The sequence below is a fragment of the Thamnophis sirtalis genome, unplaced genomic scaffold (genome assembly GCF_051295495.1).
Source record: "Thamnophis sirtalis isolate CommonGarterSnake01/CBP01778 unplaced genomic scaffold, rThaSir2_p1.2 scaffold_3, whole genome shotgun sequence".
Classification (NCBI taxonomy): domain Eukaryota; kingdom Metazoa; phylum Chordata; class Lepidosauria; order Squamata; family Natricidae; genus Thamnophis; species Thamnophis sirtalis.
The window spans coordinates 124,133,062-124,153,014 of record NW_028261383.1 but is presented as its reverse complement, the minus strand read 5'-3'; the positions used below and the strand labels follow the sequence as shown (position 1 = coordinate 124,153,014).

Below are 19,953 nucleotides of genomic sequence, written 5' to 3'. Positions count from 1 at the left end.
CAGCATATTCATGAATCATATTCAGATGAACTGGCTAGAGACAAAGCAAGGCACTGGTTGGGGAGATTATGTTGAAGCAGCCTGAGTTTCAAATTAGAGTTAGAATCTGATTATTTCTGCCCATCCAGCTACTTCAGGCAGAGGAAGCATGTTCCCAGTTCCTGACAATGAAACAGTGTCACCTTTGGGATCTAGGAACTAGGCTGTTACAGTACTTACCCTCTGGAATGTCATCACCCCCAGAGACCCTTATGGCTCTCATCCAAATAGCAATAGCACTTAGACTTATATACCACTTCACAATGCTTTTACAGGCCTCTCTAAGCGGTTTTACAGAGTCAGCCTATTGCCCCCAACAATCTGGGTCCTCATTTTACCAACCTTGGAAGGATGGAAGGCTGAGCCAACCTTGAGCCTGGTGAGATTTGAATTGCCAAATTGCAGGCAGCCGGCAGGCAGCAGAAGCAGCCTGCAGTACTGCACTCTAACCATTGCCACTGCGGCTCAGTCTGATGACATTCAGACAATCATTAAAAACCTGATTGTTTTCCTAGGTTGTTGGAATAGGATGAATGTGGCATCCCTATATAACATATATAATTTTTGTTGTTGTTGTTATTCATCATTATTGAACTAGTCTTGTGGCTGGCTGTGTGTCAATTGCTTCTTTTTTTAACTAATACCAAATACTAATATACATTTATCCGTCAAACTCCAGATTTTAACTTTAGAATTCCTATGGGGAGCAGAAAATGCTCCTAAATTAAGCACTTGGTTGATGTTTAGGGCATCTGCTTTAAAATTACTGTATTATATAGCTCTTGTGCTATTTCCAGCTTCAGGTAGCCAACTCTTTGTATTCCTCCCTCAATGCATTCAAAGACATTCAAACATTCCTACACTGTGTTAATTGCTACAGAATAGTTTCTGCATTTCATCTCTGTAGTTCCTAGTGAGCCTGGACGCTTGGCCTTCAACGTCATCTCCTCCACTGTGACGCAGCTGAGCTGGGCTGAGCCTGCAGAAACAAACGGCATGATCAGAGCTTATGAGGTCAGCTATGGACTCGTCAACGAGGAAAACAGTAAGCATGAAATCTGTGGGCTACCCTTAAAAATCATGTATCTGGCTAATTTGTTCAATATCTTCATGAAAGTATTTCAGTTGCATGCATTTAGAACGCCATTGCACTGGAGGTCTTTGCTCTTGAAACCTATGATATCAAAACTGTTAATCCAAGTTGCAGACTATGAAACCCCCAAATGGTGATGATAGGAAGTATGACATACACCTATCTCTCAGTAGGTTGGATACAATTGGTTAGTCTGCGTGTGAAGCTTGACTTTGCTTCTCTTGCTTAGATTCTTATTGAATAGTCTTATTGCACAGATAAAAGGGAATGTACCAGTGGTGAGATTCAAAAAAATTTACTACCGGTTCTGGGGCATAGCTTTGTAGGTGTGGCATGGCTTGATGGGTGTGGCAGGGGAAAGACACTGTAAAATCTCCATCCCCTCCCCACTCCAGGGGAAGGTTAATGCAAAATTCCATTTCCTCCTGATCAGCTGGGACTCGGGAGGCAGAGAATAGATGGGGGCAGGGCCAGTCAGAGGTGGTATTTACCAGTTCTCCAAACTGCTCAAAATTTCTGCTACCGGTTCTCCAGAACTGGTCAGAACCTGCTGAATACCACCTCTGGAATGTACATGGCTGAGGATAAGGTTGTAGGACCCATTCTGGGTCGGTCACCGAGACCAGAGGTTTCGTCTTCTGAGCTTTCAGATTCTGACTCATCCTGGAGCCTATCTTCAGGGAACTTCTCTCTAGCCTCTCGATAGGCTCCAACACAAGTCTGAAAGCTCAGAAGACAAAACCACTGGTCCAGTAACCAACCCAGATTGGATCCTACAGTCTTATTGCAGTTTATTTTGCAGCCCATGTTTTACAACATTCCTGGTGTCTTGTCTTTGTCTTTCACTCCATGCATTCAACTGTTTCCACACTATTTGATACTTTGCATAGTGCCTAAACTTCTGTCATTAAATGTTATATCATCTCAATAATTTGCTTTTCAAATTTTTGCTTTATGAAGAGATTTTGGCCTCAGTCCAGTTAGAAAGAAAACACTGTTCTTGCTGGTACTTCAAGGTATCCAATTTTTTAAGATACAGATAGCCAATTTGACGGGATATATTGGCTGCCTTACCCTGGTGCTTATTTCTTCACATAAAACCTTTTGCTTGTTGAAAAGAGAGCATTAGACTGATTCTGCCAATCCAATACAACGAGAGCCCATTTGATGCATTAGTAAAAGGACTGGCCTATAGACCAGGAGTCCTTGAATTCTAGTCCTCCCTTAAGCAGGAAAGCTGGCTGGGTTGAAAAGGAAAAATGACTAAATATATCAAATTCATATACATATATATATTTTCAGGACCCATTGGCCCCATGAAGAAAGTCATGGTGGAGGACCCTAAGAAGCGGATGGTTCTGATTGAAAATTTACGGGAATCACAGCCTTACCGTTATACAGTGAAGGCCAAGAATGGAGCTGGATGGGGGGCAGAAAGAGAAGCTACCATTAACTTGGCTACACAGCCAAAACGTCCCATGTCCAGTAAGTTTTTATCATAGCTTTTCAAATGTGTACGGTCAAGCTTCTGCTATACAGAATTTTTGTTTTGGGCTTGAACTAATACAGTGTTGTTAAGAGATATCCCTTTGGGTTTGTGCTTCTATTGTGTGGGTATTATACAACCAGTATTATAGTCTGTATTTGCAGACCTATACTGTGTGGCATATATTCACTGTTTAATGGGATACCACTGGGAACAGGGATCAAACTGTTTATTAATATTCTTACTTTTAATTGTATATGCTAAATATACTGTTCAACCACATCCCAGTATTGTTATCCTAACATGCATATTTTTAAATCAAAGAGCTTCAATGCTGACAGTTTTCTCTAGTGAAACAATGTCTCATATTAATTAGATCAAAGTACTAGATCAAACAGTATCTTGATATAAAGTATGGTTGGGATTCATTATGTTTGCATAAAAAAAATCCAACTTATATTTAGTTCCTTCCTTCCTTTTTTGCAGTTCCTATCATTCCTGATGTACCAATAATTGATGCACAAGAAAGAGAAGACTATGACAGCTTTCTAATGTACAGCACAGATGTATTGCGTTCACCAGCTGGTAGCAAGCATCCCAGCGTCTCAGATGACTCTGGTACAGTATGCTTTGTTATAACTTGCAAAAAATGTTTGGTTGCCATTTTTCATGAAGTATAGATATAAGAGAAAATGAATATACTGTACGAGGGCAATACAAAACAACTTGAACACGCTGAGCACCATATTAACAGGCTAGCAAAAAAATTTTTCCTATTATTTACAACAAAGCATATTTTAAGGCGGAGCTAATATTATGGCTCCCAGAAGTTCTATAAGAAAACGTCAAGGCAAGAAAAAGAGAAACAAAAAGTCCAGTTAAGCTATCAGGTCCTACCTATTTAACACTACCTTCCAGACTAAAATAAATAAATAAATTCCAAATTGCTATGATCCAGGCTCTCCGATGCATCAGGAGGCCTCTGGTGGGTCCTTATTGAAATTACCGTGCTAGACTTGACCTGTGATTTCCCTATTAGCCTCTCTAAAAAAAAATAAAAAATCTGAGGAATGCTTTGTGTGGAGGTTTCAGAGTTCAGAATATCCAATCATATACTTTTGAAGTGGAAGTTTTCTGTTTGGTGGTTTATCAACCCGTGATAGCAAAACAGGACTGTAAATTGTTTTTGTGCTTGCACTTCATTGATTTTCCTCTAATGCAGCAAAATAGGAAACTATCATTTCTATCTAACCCAGTGGTTCCCAACCTTTTTTTGGCCATGCCCCACCTAAGCATCTCTAAAATCCTGATGCCCCCCCCCGACATATAATTCTTTATTTATTTATTTATTTATTTTAAGCACATCAACAGAACACATAAACACATTAACAAAAATAACCACATAACTTAAAAACAACATAGGAACAATAAGTTCCAACATATATCATACAGCAGTTCCGAATCGGTTTCTTTGCAGTTAGTGTTTTCCTTTCTATACATTTCTATCTTGCGTTTGTAATCTCGTTACTCATTATCCATTTTTATATACATTTCTTTATTTATTTATACTTAACTACTTATGATCAAGTATTATTTACCTATATTGTGCTTTATATTTTTACTGTCATCTATTCTCTTACATGCAGTTATAGGTATACATTCACATAGTTATTCTTTTTCTTTGCCATTCTTATATTATTATTATTCCATTTAAAAGGGTATAAGGTATAATTTGGAATGTATTATTTACTATCCTTCACACATGCTATGACACCACCTTATTTTCTCTTTCTTTTCTTTTCTCCCTCTGTTCTGCTCTGGGCAATGAGGTTCTGCTCGGGCAGCCAGTTAACTCCACGCTTGGGAATATCTTTCAGATCACATTTATTATCAGGAATCCTTAATAGCAAACTTACAGTTCAGTGTTAAGATTCTTCTGACTTTCCCTGATCTGTCCCATCACGTAGTGTAAAAAGACATTAATTCCTCTAACCCATGCCGCTGGTGCAAAGCTGCTTCTGGTAGTGCTGATAGCGATTCAGTGAGTGTGCAGTAATAAAACAATTTCCCCGGGCAAAATACCCCACTGCCCAATCAGGGAGCACAGATGTGGTCACATGTTATGGGACTACATTTCCCATAAGGTAGTTACATTTCCCATGAGATAGTTGCTTAAAGGAGACAGCCTCTAATTCTTAAATTGGCTATACACTGTTGGGACAGCACACCCTCCCTTCCTTCTCTACTTCCTTCCTTCCTCCTCTCCTTCCCCTTCTTCCTTCCCTTACTTCTCCCCCACTCCTACCCTCTGTCTTCTCCTTCCTACCCTCTCTCCTTCTCTTTTTCTCTCTTCCTCCCTCTTCTCCTTCTCTTTCTCTCCCTCCCACCCACCTCTCCTTACCTCTTTCTTCTTCCCCTACCTCTCCTCCACATCTCACCTTATTTTCTCTTTCTTTTCTTTTCTCCCTCCCTTCTTTTCTCTACTTCCTTCCTTCCACCGCTCCTTCCCCTTCTTCCTTCTCTTACTTCTCCCCTACTTCTCCCCTCTTTCTTCTCCTTCCTACCCTTTCTCCTTCTCTTTTTCTCTCTTCCTCCCTCCTCTCCTTCTCTTTCTCTCCCTTCCACCCACCTCTCCTTACTTCTTTCTTCTTCCCCTACCTCTCCTCCACATTTCTTCTTCCTCTCCTACTATCTCTCCTTCTCTCTCTCTCTCTCCCACCCTCCACTTCTTTCCTTTCCTTCGTCCCTCCATTCTCTACTTCCTTCCTCCCCTCCTTTCCTTCCTTCTTCCCTTCCTTTCTTTTTCTATTGTTATGGGTGTCTCTTTCAAATCCAGTTTATGTTTTCTTGAGGGTGTTATTTCCACAAGTCCATTTTTTTTCATATCATTTCCTTTTTTCTCTATCATTCTACAGTCTATATGCCAGCTATCATCCTGATTTGATTTCACCAATCATGACTCCTTGTTTTACTCATAATTATTTTTGAGAGTTGTTCTATTCTTTCATTGCTTTTTATTTCTTTGCTCCATCCATCTATACCAATTAACCCATATCTGGTCTACTTTCAATTTCTTAGGAATATTAAACATCTGGGTTCTTTTTTTTTTTAGTGAGTTCAATCCATTCAAGTTTATCGACATAATTGTTATTTCTTGATCCATCTTTAATTGAGATTGTTTCTTTTACTTCTAGTTTGTATCTGACTTTTCCCTCTCACGCCTTCCTTCTCTGCTCTCTCTCTTTCTTGCCTCTTTTCTTTTCTCCTGCTTCTTCCGCTGTCTTCCTTCTCTGCTCTTTCTCTTTCTTGCCTCGTTCTTCTCTCCTTCTTCTTTCGCTGTCTTCTGATGTTTCTTCCACTTGACTTCTGTATTCTAGTTCCTCTTTGCTTCCTTGTTTTCCTTCCCTATTACAGTGTTCTTCATAGAATTTGTGTGCTTCTTCTAAATTCTCTATCTTATATCTTTTTCCTTGCCAAGATACCAGATCCCCTTCTGATACCAGCCATCTGTACATTATTCTGTTTTTATTCAACTTGTTTGTTAAAAATTGGTATTGCCTGCGTTGTTCCCGGATTCTCCGTGGGATCTGTTTAAGCGTGGTCAGCTCTTTTCCCTGTAGTATAAGCGTCTCTTCTCTGGTTTTTTTGTACACTTCATCTCTGGCAGTTTTCTTAGTGAATCTTACATGTACTTCTCTTGGGAGCCTATGTCTCCTTGCATAATTAGTATTCACCCTGTAAGCCTCATCAATAATTCCTCTCAGTTCCTGTTCTGTTTTTTGCAGAAATTCAGTAAGGATATTAATCATTTTTCCTTTCAGATCTTCCTCCTTCTCTTCCGGTATGTTTTGAAATCTTAGGTAGAATGCCGCTTTTTCGTTTTCGAGTCAGATTATTGACAATTCCAATTCTTTATTAAGTTGCCTATATTCTATTTCCATTTTTCCCATCTTCTGATCTGAGTGTTATATTTTTTCTTCCATACATTGGATTTTCTGTTCGTTGATTGTTAAGGCTTTCTGTATCTTTTCAACTTTATCTTCTACATTTTTGATTGTTCCTTTCAATTCTCCCATTTCCTTTTTTAATTCTTCTTTATTTTTCCTAATTCTTACTTTACTTAAAAAGTGAACTCTACTCACACGGAGGAAGCCTAAAAGGCCATTAACTTGGTTTAAACAAGGTTCAAAGTGCCCCCATTAAAAATCAAATTGTCCCACTGTTGGGTGTGGGGCCTGGGCCCCATGTTGGGAACCACTGATCTAATCCCAATATCATGGCAGAAGTTCACCGTCAGATCACTGGACTTGTAAGAATACCTTTGCCATCCGTTACTCTGAAATGAAAGTTTCAGCTTTCAGTAGTCATCCCAACTAATCATTTTTAAAGGTTTTTTTTTTAGTTTCCCATTTCCTAGTTAACTGCTATCAGTCATTGAGGTAGTACAAATCCAAAAACCAAAATATGCCTTCCAAAACCAGTAATAACTTAAACCAGGACAAAAAGACTAACAACCAAATCCCATTATCTACACCAGAGGTTAGGAGCTTATGTTGGTAAACCAGTTCTTAATCCCATCAATCCATACTATTTAAGTCATTGGCCCCCTGTAGTCTAGTAATATATGCATTTTGACCTGGGTAGCGAATAGAAAAGGAGTCTGCCCGTCATAGAGTTTCAAAATTATTGCCTTTTTGAGGGTCAAATAAACAAAGTATATACGAGAACCAGTTTGTAAGTTGTTGTATTTAGGCATGTGATTGATTTCTTCAAAAGAAGTTTCAAGCGCATTGTACTGTGTGTTTGGTTTTGGTTCAGCATATAGTTCCAAATTTTTAGTCATGACCAAAGCCTACTTCTGAAAATTACCTTGCTCTATTTCTTGCCACAAAAGATTTTTTGAACCTTTTGAACAAAGGCAGACGTAATGCTTCTATCTATATTGTGATTTATTTGAGTCAAGGTACAATGTCAATAATTCAAGAGGAATTCAGATCATGGAAATATTGTGCATTTTTAAACCGAAAGATACATAATAAAATGTTCTAATAATTGTTATTTAAAATAATCAATTAAATTGTGTTAAAATATTTTCCCACATTAGGATGTGTTAAGGATATGTAGAATTATCTCAGTTTTCAAAGATCAAATAGCAAAATGTCCTGTTAGCTGATTCTTGGATTCTACTGTTCAAAGAATGTAGACCCTTCCCCCCCTCCCCCCAACTGTCTGGCTCTCCTTAAAGAATTGTTCTTTCTGGACCTTGTCCATCTGCTGTAGAGCAATAGTTCCCTTCCCACTTTAGCTGTTCCTTTAGCCTTATTTATATCCAGCTTTGGAAATAATCTTCCATGAAGTAGCTGCCTCCACTTCATTTATCCCTTAATTATTCTTTTCCAGTGTATACATATTTGAGAACAAGCCACTTCAGATACCACAGATTTTAGAAAATTGCATTGTCTTCAGCGGAAATGAAACTGTTCCTTTAGCCCATCTACGACAGTTATAATTTTCTGACATGGAGCACTGATTGCCTAGAGGGGTGGATATTGGATACAATAATTTCCATACAGCCAAGGGTTCTGAAGAAACTGATCTTAGCAATGGAATTCTGGTCCCAACTGCAGTCAAAAGTCAACTTCTTGTGTGTAATTTTGCAATTTGAAAAAATAATTCAGCAAGCACAATGATGTTCTGATATTTTATTCTATAAATCAGTGCTTCAGTTCAGCAGCGTGTGTGTGTGTGTGTGTGTGTGTGTGTGTGTGTGTGTGTGTGTGTGTATACATGGTAAGGTGATACAGTAATGTGCTTTTAAGGTTGCGGTAATACATAGATGGATTTATTTGGGCATAACCACAACTTAATGCAGCATGATTCAGCTGTCATACAGTTATGGCCATTGGTATAAATTATTGAGAAATAAATTATACAGAAAGTTTGAAAATGATTTCCCCTTCTATTCTTACATTGAACTCTAATACATGCATATTTGGGAGTAGGTCCTACTGTATTAACTCAGTGAAACTTGTTTCCAGGTGACTCTGCATTGTAGATAGATGATTGATTGATAGATAGATAGATAGATAGATAGATAGATAGATAGATAGATAGATAGATAGATAGATAGATAGATAGATAGATAGATGATAGAGAGATAGATGATAGAGAGATATAGATAGATAGATAGAGATAGATAGATAGATAGATAGATAGATAGATAGATAGATAGATAGATAGATGATAGATTGATGATAGATTGATAGACTGATAGATTGATGATGAGGTTGATAGGTTGATAGGTTGATAGATTGATTTTGGGGTCCTGCTACACATTAATCAAGAAATCACTACAGGTAGTCCTTGACTTACAATCACAGTGAGCCCAAAACCTCATGTAACAATTGTTACATGAGTTTCGCTCCCATGTTACAACTTTTCTTGAGATGAGTGAATCACTGCAGTGGTTAATTAAGCCACATAGTTGTTAAGCAAAACTGTCTTCCCCATTGACTTTGCTTTTCAGAAGGTTGCAAAAGGTGATGATATGACTCCAGAACACTGCAACCCTCAAAAATTCTTGTCAGTTGCCAAGCATCTGAACTTTGGTCAGTGACCACAGGGATGCTGCAACAGTTGTAAGTGTGAAATGCAGTCATAAGTCACTTATTTCAATGCTTCGTTCACGAAACTAATGGTTGTGAGTTGAGGACTACCTCTTTCTGATGACAATGATGAACTTAGTGCAAATAAGGCAGTTTGGGAAACTAACTCTTGCTCCCTGTTGCTGGATATCTTGCTTCAGAGTTCTTGTCTAATTTGATTCTATACCCAATTGTGATTTTGTTTTTATTCATTATACAATGTTATATTTATTAAATGAAGAGGGTAAAGGAAGGTCACCTCTGATCCTATGATCAGATATTAGATACTAGTACTAGTCTAGATACTTTTTTAAAAAGATGGGATGTCATAATTTTACTATGATTGGCAAGAATCAGAGAGTGGGCCTTATGGATCCTGGTCGGGTCTCCACTTTCCACTCATAATCTGAGCACAAATACAATGCATATGTAGCAGACTCCTTTCAGAGCTACAAGAGTCCTTGTGCATTGTGCTTCCCCCCTAAAGTGTTGCTAGGAGACACTAAGGCAGATATTCAGGTAGTTTGCAAGTGATGGACCGGCTGCTTTGTACCCCTCCTGGCGCTTCCTGCACTCTTCCAACTGTGCCAACGCAAGTCCTTCACTTGTTCCAAAAGGCTCTCGATGGAAATATGTGCAGCTGCTGGGGGACGAGCTGGACCTTCGTCACGTCACCTGGAGACTCCCAGTAGAACTGATCCCTCGTTACTCGGACAGCAGTTGCTTTTCCTCGGACACAGAGTGTCTCCTCCATGAGGGTAGTACCCCCTCTGAGCTAGTGGACAGTGATGCAACCAGCGGCAGCCTACCAAGGAGTGGGACTTCCCAGCCCCAAGCAGGTGAAGGATGGCCACCTTCCAGTAACCATGATGTCTCATCCTACTCCAGGGCCCTGGAATATAATTTATTCACGCTACCCCTCTACAAGCTACAAGGACATGTTAATAGCATGGGGCATTTAGCATTTGTAATGGAATCTGCTTATGATTGGTTATTTAGTACCAAAGTCAGGGCTATCCTAGGCATGGAATTGAATGAAGCAGAATGGAAGTGCAAAAAGAGAGAATTCTTGTGGGACACATGTTGCATATTTCTGCCCTTCATGCAGCTCACAAGCTAATTTCAAAAATCCTCTGTAAACCATCAATTCAGACATCTGAGTTCCTTTCCTACCAGGTAGAAGACGTGGGAGGGAGGGGGAAATGGTGGTCAAAAAGATAGACCCATTATTTCCTTCAGCCTTTTCCATTGCTGGCATTCATTCCCCCAATCCATTATACCTGAAGGAAACCGTCCCCTCTGCAATATTTAGAAGCCCCCACCTCCCATTTGGAATCTTGTTAGCATAGGACAACAGTGTTACCTGCTACAAAAAACCTCATAACTTTGATTTTCTTCAGTATGCTAAACTTGGTGAACTTTCACCATCCTGGTATGTTCCAGCTGCTTCACGTGACAGCTACTCCTTCATGGAACCTGTTGCACTAAATATCTGAACAATGCCAAATAGGGGATATTACGTTGTGTAATCAACCAATGATTCCAACAACTGTTTAAAAATTCAGAACATTCTGAGAGCTGTTGAGACAGAACTAATGCCTGCCCCTGAGCATTTTCTGTAATTCATTTAAGAATGTCTCTTCATCTTGACCTCATTATTTCCAATAGTGGTTAACAGCGTTAACAGAGAACTCAGAAAACAGAAAAAAGAGATGACCAGCCAGAGTGTTTGTTATTAATATCTGGTTCTAGTATATATAATGCCTCTGAATATGAAGGATCTCTAACTATTTGAACAGACATTTGAATATATTAGTCTTACAGGAACTTAATGAATGCTTTAAAACATTTTCTTTTTCAAAAAATATAGCATTACTTGAATATCATGTCCTTTAGTATTTGGTACATCATTTGGCATTCATGAAGCCATCTTCTGAACTAACCAACCCTTGCTCTTTTCTTATTGGTCCTTTCAGTCTGTTTAATTCTGATATTGATGTTTTGTTGTGCATTGTAGGTTTAAGTGATATGACATAAGGGATGTTGGTTCTTATGTAGCCCCAGAATGCACTTTATAGATCAGAAGCAGAATAAAGCTGAGGTCAATGTTTCCCAAACTGATGCTCTTCAGGTGCCTTCAGCTTTGAATCCAATTAATCTGCAACCAACATATCTGGTTGGAAAAAAATACAACTGAAATCAATATATTGGAGGCACTTGGTTACATTTTAATACTAGAAACTTTGAGTTCACATATCTTATTGAGCTATTTCTTTAATTTAAACATGGATTGGTTAATGTAGCCACAGTTGGCTGATTTCATACAGCATACTGACATAAACCTTGATATATGAACCATAGTGTTTGGGTTCACTAAGTAAAAATTAAATCACATTATGACTTAGCACAGACCGTGAGCCCAGGTATTCTAAGATATATTTATTATCAGATCTCATATTAATTAACTTGCTTGAGATGCATATCCATGGTTATGGATGTTAACTGCAGCAAACTGAATAATTTCCAGAACACTTGATGAATGGCCGACTGGATTTTGCCTTCCCTGCTGGTAGTGGAAGTTTAACCCGAAATCATCTAAGTCCACGTGTATATCACGAGAGAAGAGTGATCGGAAACTCATCGCTAACAAGAGAATATACCTCAGTGTCGGGACATGGTAGGTAACTAATGTGCGCTAATCTGTTAGTGATTTGAGAATAATCAGTGTTCTATCTGAAGGAGATTCCAGTTAGTTGAACTCTTTTTCTCTCACTTGATCTCTCATGCCAGTTAGCATTAGACAGGAAGAAAATATTCCTTCTTCCTCCAGCTATTCCATCAGCCACTGTGCCTGGTGTTGGTGCTGCAATCTTTTCTGGTACTCTCAATGGTGTGTCTTTCTTTCTCTCTGTTTTGGCATGTCCTTTAGACCCTTCCAAGAATGTTTTCTCTCCCACATACGAAGAAACTAGAAGGATACCCCAGATCCCGCAGGATGCGGGTTTTAGGAGGGCAAATGTGATGGGTTACTCTGACAGCAATGATGCTCGGGATTCTATAGTCATGACTGATGGGCCTTCTTGGATTTCCAAGTACTTAGGTATAGCAAATGGCATGGCTGATCAACTGCAAGACTGTTTGCTCCAGTGACTCATCTCATAAACTGCTAATTTATTCCCGTTAAGTTCCTTCAAGTGGCTTTGCTTGTAGATCTGCTTGTGTGCTTGTGCTAATTTGCTCTGCCTTCTAACCTTCCATCTCTTTCCCTTTGATAGCTTTCATGTTTTAACTACATCACTTCAGTTATTATATTACACGCTCAAAGGAATTAGTGCTCAGGCAGTATCCTTAACAATCTGCAATTCTTCTGTCTCCATGTCCATCTCCCCAAGTCGAAACAGACAAATATTACACTATGTTCCTTTTAAAACATATTTACCATATTTATCGGCGTATAACACGCACCGGCGTATAACACGCATTCCCCATTTTAACACAAAAATTTGAGTAAAATTTTTTTTCATTAAAAATAAATGACTTGGAAGCTCGGAACTTAATGTTGGATTAAAATTTATAACATTAGAACATGAATTATAACATTAACTCCTCTTAAAAGGCAAATATGAAATGAAAAAACACCTCTTTGAGCAAAAAAACTTAATCAGAATCACTGCTTTTTGGAAAACCAAAAAGTTTTCGGAGGGTCCTGAGGAGCAGCCTTTAAAACAGCAGCGCGGGCGGCTGCGGACTCACAGCTGATTGGGAGAATGCCGGCGCGTACACTTGGGACCAGAGAGCAGGCGGGCGGGAAGGTAAGCACCCGCAATGATGGAGAAAAAATACAGGCAGCGGGCGGCTCTCTGGCCGCTGCGAGCCGCTGCTGCTAGGATGGGGTTAAATCAGGCAGCGGGCGGCTCTCCAGCCGCCGCTTGTTCAATGATGGGGTTAAAGCGAACAGCAGGTGGCTGGAGAGCTGCCGCCACTGCTGCAAGGTAGGGGTTATATCAGGCAGGGTAGCTGGAGAGCCGCCGACGCTGCCATGAAATGGATGCTGCACTTCTATGAGTATCATGGGCGCCGGTGAATCAGCTGGAGCAGGCAGTTTGGGACCCGGCGTATAACACGCAGTATCGGCGTATAACACGCAGGCAGGGTTTAAGCTTGCAATTTTAGTTTTAAAACTGCGTGTTATACGCCGATAAATACGGTACATAGTTTAAGGTGTTTATTATAGCTCACAACCTTATAATTACAGCTATTTCCTCTGGTTTTGAAACTACATTGTCCTCTATAGAAAGGAAAGCACCTTGCTTGCATCCAAAACAAACATTTGGAAGAGAGGGAAACTTCTTATTCTACAAAAGGAAGGGGTTGTCTGGCCAAATGAATCTATTCTTTTAAGGAGTAAGCAAAATGCTTTAGGAGCTTTTTCCCTCCTGACTTCTGTGCCTAAATGCAAAAAGATGAACAAAAGTCAGTGGGTTGGCTCAAGCTGCATGGAAAGCAATTCTACGTCTCCTAATGGAGGTACCCTAGGAATTGCTACAATTCAGATAATAATTCCTATATAAGGTTGTCTTCCACTTCTCAAGGGTACAAAACAACCACCATTATATTTAATTGTTATTTTCCCATTCTGAATAGCATTATGGAAAAAAAAGAAAAAAAAGAAAAAAAAAGAAAAAGCAGGAGTCATTTACAATGCAAGAGTTGTAAAAGCCACTTTGTAGGATAGACTGGCAGAAGACTACATCCATAAACATGTCCACAAAAATCAACTAGCAGTAAAAAGCAGTAATCTCGTAACACATAGCAAAACTCAGCAAGTTTCAACTGGGAAGCTATTAACATCATAAACTAAGCCAAATTGAAAAATGCTACGGAATTCCTAGGATGTTCAGACAAATAGACTTACAGAAATAAACCATATTTACACACTATTCAAAAAAAAGGCAATAAAAAACCTAGGCAGGAAACAAAAAGATTAGAACACATACTCTCCAACAGCCCATATTCAGATAAGCAGGGATCAACACAAGACAAACAATCAGGCAGAAAATGGTATTCTAATCAAGTAATCACCAAGAAGGAAGAGCCGAGGTGGCGCAGTGGTTAGGGTGCAGTACTGCAGGCCACTTCAGCTGACTGTTATCTGCAGTTCAGCGGTTCTAATCTCACCGGCTCACGGTTGACTCAGCCTTCCATCCTTCCGAGGAGGGTGAAATGAGGACCCAGAATGTGGGGGCAATATACTGACTCTGTAAACCGTTTAGAGAGGGTTGAAAGCCCTATGAAGCGGTATATAAGTCTAACTGCTATTGCTATTGCTATAAGGAAATTACACCCCAACCCAAACTGTCAGGGCAAGCTACTATTTATTAAAAGATAGCAAAACCTACACTCACTCACATTATTGTTATCTAGTTGGATAATGAAACATCTGCAAGCAAACAATCAAGCTTAGAGAGTACTAAACGTTCTGCAAAATGAACAGTCTAGGGTGCATTTTGTCCTCCTCAGCCACAAAAGGCTGACTCTGAAGATGTCTATGAAGTTCTGATCAGCTAGGCCCTAGTATGTCACGTGGGTGAGTTTAATCTAACCTCCACCTGGAACCTTGCCTTGCCCTGAGGATTTAGGACCTGGGGACAAGAAAAAGAATTGCTTCCCTGATAAAACCAACACTCCTCTTCTTTTCCTGATGCATGTTACCATGCAATGCAGCCCTGATGCTCTTTTCATTCATTGTCCAATGATTCTTCAGCTATGCTGTTCCCCTCAATTCTTCTGGCTACATTCTCAACATCTCAGCTTACTCTTTGCTTGTTCTTTGACACAAAAGGAAGTCTCATGCTGATGTGGAAGGTTGCATTTTGTCCTTTCCTTGCTTTCAGATCTAATCTTGCTATTTTCTATCTGCCTCAGATTCTAGAATGCAGCTTCTGAATGTTCCGGATACTCCAACTCGCTTGGTGTTCTCTGCCCTGGGGCCAACCTCACTGAAAGTCAGCTGGCAGGAACCTCACTGTGATAAAGAAGTACAAGGATACAGTGTGCAATACCAGCTTCTCAATGGAGGTCAGTGAAGCTCTCTCTGTGGTGAAAGTGGCAATCGGAAAACCCTGTTTTGTCAAAAGGCATCAGATTCTAGAACGATCAGAACATGGTTTGTAGCATGGAACACCCCCAAATTATGTTTCTTATTGTTGAGGTCTGTTTCCAAACTGCCCAAACAGATTTCCCTGTCCTGATGTTTTCCAGATGTTTCCATACGCCACAGCAGGGGCAGAACCTTCATAGACCCTCTGTGAGGGGGATGGACCATTTCTAAATGTGATAAAAAAATAATATATTTGTTAAATAATGTTCCCTAATATATCAACCAAGGCTGCATTAGAAGATAGCTGTCTAACTGGAATAGGGGTAATGTGAATTTGGGTTCTGATGAAAACACTAAATTCAAAATGTGTAAAATCCTTAATTCCCAAATAATCCACAGACAAGATTGGTAGGCTTAGTTTTCTTTTCGTTTTTCATTTCATTTCATTTATTGAATTTCTATGCCACCCAATCCCAGAGGACTCCGGGCAGCTTACAGAAATGAAAAAATAAATAAAAAGAATTATTAAAAACAATGGGACACAACAAGGTTAAAAAGGAACACAACAGACACCCAATCAGAAGGGGCTAGACCTCAATCAAGGGGTCAACAGCCCCAAGCCTGCTGGAAAGCCAGGTTTTAATGGCTTTGCAAAAGGCCATGAGAGTGGGCAGGGCCAGGATCTCTGGGGGCAGCTCATTCTATAGGGCCAGAGCGGCAACAGAGAAGGCCCTACTCCTAGGTGTCGCCAGCCAGCATTGTCCCACTGAAGGCACGCGGAGAAGGCCCATCCTGTGCGATCTTATTGGTCTGAGGGAGGTATGTGGCAGAAGATGGTCTCGCAGATACCCAGGTCCTAGGCCATGTAGGGCTTTAAAGATGATAACCAGCACCTTGAATCGTGCTCGGAGACCAATGGGCAGCCAGTGCAGCTCGCGGAGGATAGGTGTGATATGGGTGTACCTTGGCACACCCAGTATCGCTCGCACGGCTGCATTCTGGACTAATTGCAGTCTCCGAACACTTTTCAGGGGCAGCCCCAAGTAGAGCGCATTACAGTAATCCAGTCTTGAGATGACGAGGGCATGAGTGACTGTATGAAGTGCCTCCCGGTCCAAATAGGGCTGCAATTGGTAAACCAGGCGAACCTGGGCAAAGGCCCCCCCTGGTCACAGCCGACAGGTGGTGTTCCAAGGTCAGCTGCGGGTCCAGGAGGACCCCCAAATTGCGAACTCTCTCTGAGGGGGGCAATTTTTCTCCCCCCAGGGTTAAGGACGGACTGGATGGACTGTCCTTAGGGGGCAACATCCACAGCCATTCGGTCTTGTCAGGATTGAGTGCGAGTTTGTTCACTCCCATCCAGACCCTAACAGCTTCCAGGCACTGGCACATCACTTTCACCGCTTCACTGAGTTGGCACAGGGCGGACAGATACAACTGAGTATCGCCCGCATACTGGTGGTATTTGATCCCGTGCCGGCAGATGATCTCGCCCAGTGGCTTCATGTAGATGTTAAATCCTTAGGAGGGGGGACAGGACCGACCCCTGCGGCACCCCATAATTGAGGGGCCTAGGAGTCGACCTCTGTCCTCCGGCAAACACCGACTGCGACCTGTCGGAGAGGTAAGAGGAGAACCACCGTAAGACAGTGCCTCCCACTCCCACCTCTTACAGCCATCGCAGAAGGATACCATGGTCGATGGTATCGAAGGCTGCTGAGAGGTCAAGGAGCACAAGGACAGAGGTGTGCCCTCTGTCCCTGGCCCGCCAGAGATCATCAGTCAGTGCGACCAAAGTGGTTTCGGTGGAGTAACCAGGCCTGAAACCAAACTGAAAAGGGTGTAGATAATCTGCTTCATCAAGGTCCGTCGGAGTTGGAGGGCCACCACCTTCTCAACAACCTTCCCTAAGAAAGGGAGGTTGGAGACTGGATGATAGTTTTTAAAAATAGCTGGGTCCAGAAAAGGCTTCTTGAGGAGGGGTCTCACCACCGCCTCCTTAAGAGGCCTTGGAAAGGATCCCTCCATCAAGGAGGCGTTCGTGATTCTCTGGAGCCAGCCTCGTGTTACCTCCTTGCTGGTCGAGACCAGCCAGGAGGGGCATGGATCCAGTAAACAGGTGGAGGCACTCATCGCTCCCACGGCCTTGTCCACTTCATCAGGGGTGACAAGCTGGAACTCATTCCAGAAAGTCTGAGCAAGACCCTCCCTCAGCATCTCTGCTGGTTCTATCCAAATGGAGTCCAGGTCCAGAAACTGAGCAAACTCCTCAGCTCGACCCTTCAAGGCATCCCCCGTTTCCCCCCCATTCAGGAGGGAACGGGTTATCCTAAACAGGGCGGCTGGGCGAGATTCTGCGGATGCAATAAGAGCGGAAAAATGCGCACATTTTGCTGCCCTTATCGCTACAAGATAAGTCCTAATAAAGGATCTTAGCAGTGTTTGGTCGGATTCAGAGTTACTAGCCCTCCAGCGTTGCTCTAGGCATCTCTTTTTGCGCTTCATCTCCTGGAGTTCCTCAGTGAACCAAGGAGCCCACCTGGATCCACTGCCGCGGAGAGGCCGCAAAGGCGCAATCCGATCCAGGGCCCCAGTCGCCACTATGTTCCCAGCAGTGACTAGGGACTCTGCCGGATTGTGGGCAAGAGAGCCAGGTATCTCCCCAAGCTCCTTCTGAAAACCCAACGGGTCCATCAGGTGTCTGGGGCAGAACCACCTAATCGGTTCCACCTCCCTGCGGTGGGGGAGTAGCTTCCAAAAATCAAGCCTCAACAGGAAGTGATCCAACCATGATAAGGGTGAGATGTCTATTTCCCTTAACTCGAGATCACGTCTCCACTGCCCCAAGAGAAACACTAGGTCAAGCGTATGTCCCGCTCTATGAGTCGGACCCTGGATTACTTGGGTCAAGTTTTCTCTGAGATAATGTGTTACAAAAGAGACAAGGACTGAGTTTTTCTTCTGACGTATACTAAACTGAAGGACATGATCTCATCTATGAAGAAGAAACATTCACAATTATTGTTGAACAAAAGATCATATGCATGGTTGCCTCAAGACGTGACTTGTAGCATTCAGCCTATCACATTCACTAGCAGTGCCTATTCTGCCAATAGAAGTGGCAATTTTTGATCACCATAGTTTATGGGATGACAGCTGGTTTTTCTCCTATTTCTCAGGTGAAATAAAGAGACTTACAATTCCCAATCCAACGCAGAACTCGGTGGTGGTGGATGATCTATTACCCAACCACTCCTATGTCTTCAAAGTAAAGGCCCAAAGTGATGAGGGATGGGGTCCAGAAAGAGAAGGTGTGATAACCATTGAGTCACAGGTGGATCCACGCAGCCCTCTCAGCCCCATGCCAGGTAATTGTTTTGAAATGTTTACAAGTTCATGGATGTGCGACTACTTTTCCAAATGTTGATTTTTCAGCTGTGCCTTTTGGGAGGAGTTCAAACGAAATCTGTGCTTATTCTGCATGAAAACCATGCATGTAGTTGTTATTCATATTCCACCTTTCTTTTGGGAAGTGGGACTGTCAGGTCCTTATTTTAAAATTAAGATACGGTTAGGCGAAGAGAAAGAGGGGCCCAAGTCAGCTTGATAGTGGCGTAAGGCCAAAAACGTGATGGCGAACCTATGGCACATGCGCATGTGGTATGCGGAGCCATATCTGCCAGCATGGAAGCTGTTAGCTCCAGAGTGCATGCGCGTGCCGGCCAGCTGAATTTCAGCCTTCTGGAGGGCTGAGGGAGGCAGTTTTCACCCTCTCCAGGCTTTAAGAAAACCTCCAGAACATGGGGAGGGCAAAAAACAGGCCCAATGGGCCTACCGGAAGTTCCCCCGAAGGAAATACCAAGCTCAGTTTGGAAGCAAGCAGTGGGCTGATGGGGAGGGGGAAGCATGGGGGGGTTGTCCGTGCATGCGCATGTGGAGGCTTGCTTTGCATTATGGGTGCCGGCAGGCACACACACTACTGTGCACGCGAGCTCACATTTTTGGCACCCAACAACAAAAAGGTTAGCCATCACTGGACTAGAATCTGGGCTTCCCCAGTGCCAGTCCTAGGTTCATCCACTGCTTGCACTGAATCCTGAGTGGTACTTTACTTCCTGTAAATTCCAAATGTAATTGGGTTAACTTTTTGGATTCAACAAAGCAATCAATGTATAAGATATTTGAAAAGTCCAGATGCAATTCTACTATTCTAAATCTTCAAACTTCTGCCCGCGCCTCTGTTTGATTTTCTCTTAACACAACTCTGACCTTTACTTCTTTACTTGATAGGGTCACCCTTTACCCTGAGCACACCCAGTGCCCCAGGGCCTCTCATATTCACAGCCTTGAGTCCAGACTCGCTTCAACTAAGCTGGGAGAGACCCCGCCAACCCAATGGTTTAATACTGGGCTACATGGTCACTTGTGAGACTCTGCAGGGAGAAGGTATGTCAGCCTTTTGAAATACATTCCACTTCAGTCGCAAAGCTTCCCCTGCTAACATAAGATCATTTCCCAAATTATAGGTGAGAGTAAGATGGCTCAGAGCTGTAAAAAATAATCACAGTCACCTGAAATGAAGCATCCGGCA

General features: G+C 41.8%; 1 protein-coding gene across 4 annotated transcripts in view; it reads left to right on the top strand.

The window, feature by feature from the left end:
* ITGB4 (integrin subunit beta 4) overlaps positions 1-19,953 on the top strand; it is a 106,584-nt gene that overhangs the window by 81,391 nt on the left and 5,240 nt on the right. For 3 of the 4 annotated variants that reach the window (XM_087709922.1, XM_087709925.1, XM_087709924.1), the window contains 7 exons: positions 947-1,084; positions 2,435-2,617; positions 3,105-3,236; positions 11,790-11,939; positions 15,188-15,340; positions 18,542-18,730; positions 19,653-19,808. In XM_087709922.1, coding sequence (XP_087566048.1) covers positions 947-1,084; positions 2,435-2,617; positions 3,105-3,236; positions 11,790-11,939; positions 15,188-15,340; positions 18,542-18,730; positions 19,653-19,808 — 1,101 coding nt within the window. Of the gene's footprint in view, positions 1-946; positions 1,085-2,434; positions 2,618-3,104; positions 3,237-9,879; positions 10,102-11,789; positions 11,940-12,191; positions 12,363-15,187; positions 15,341-18,541; positions 18,731-19,652; positions 19,809-19,953 lie in introns of all 4 variants that reach the window. The other variant, XM_087709926.1, reaches the window with a different exon arrangement.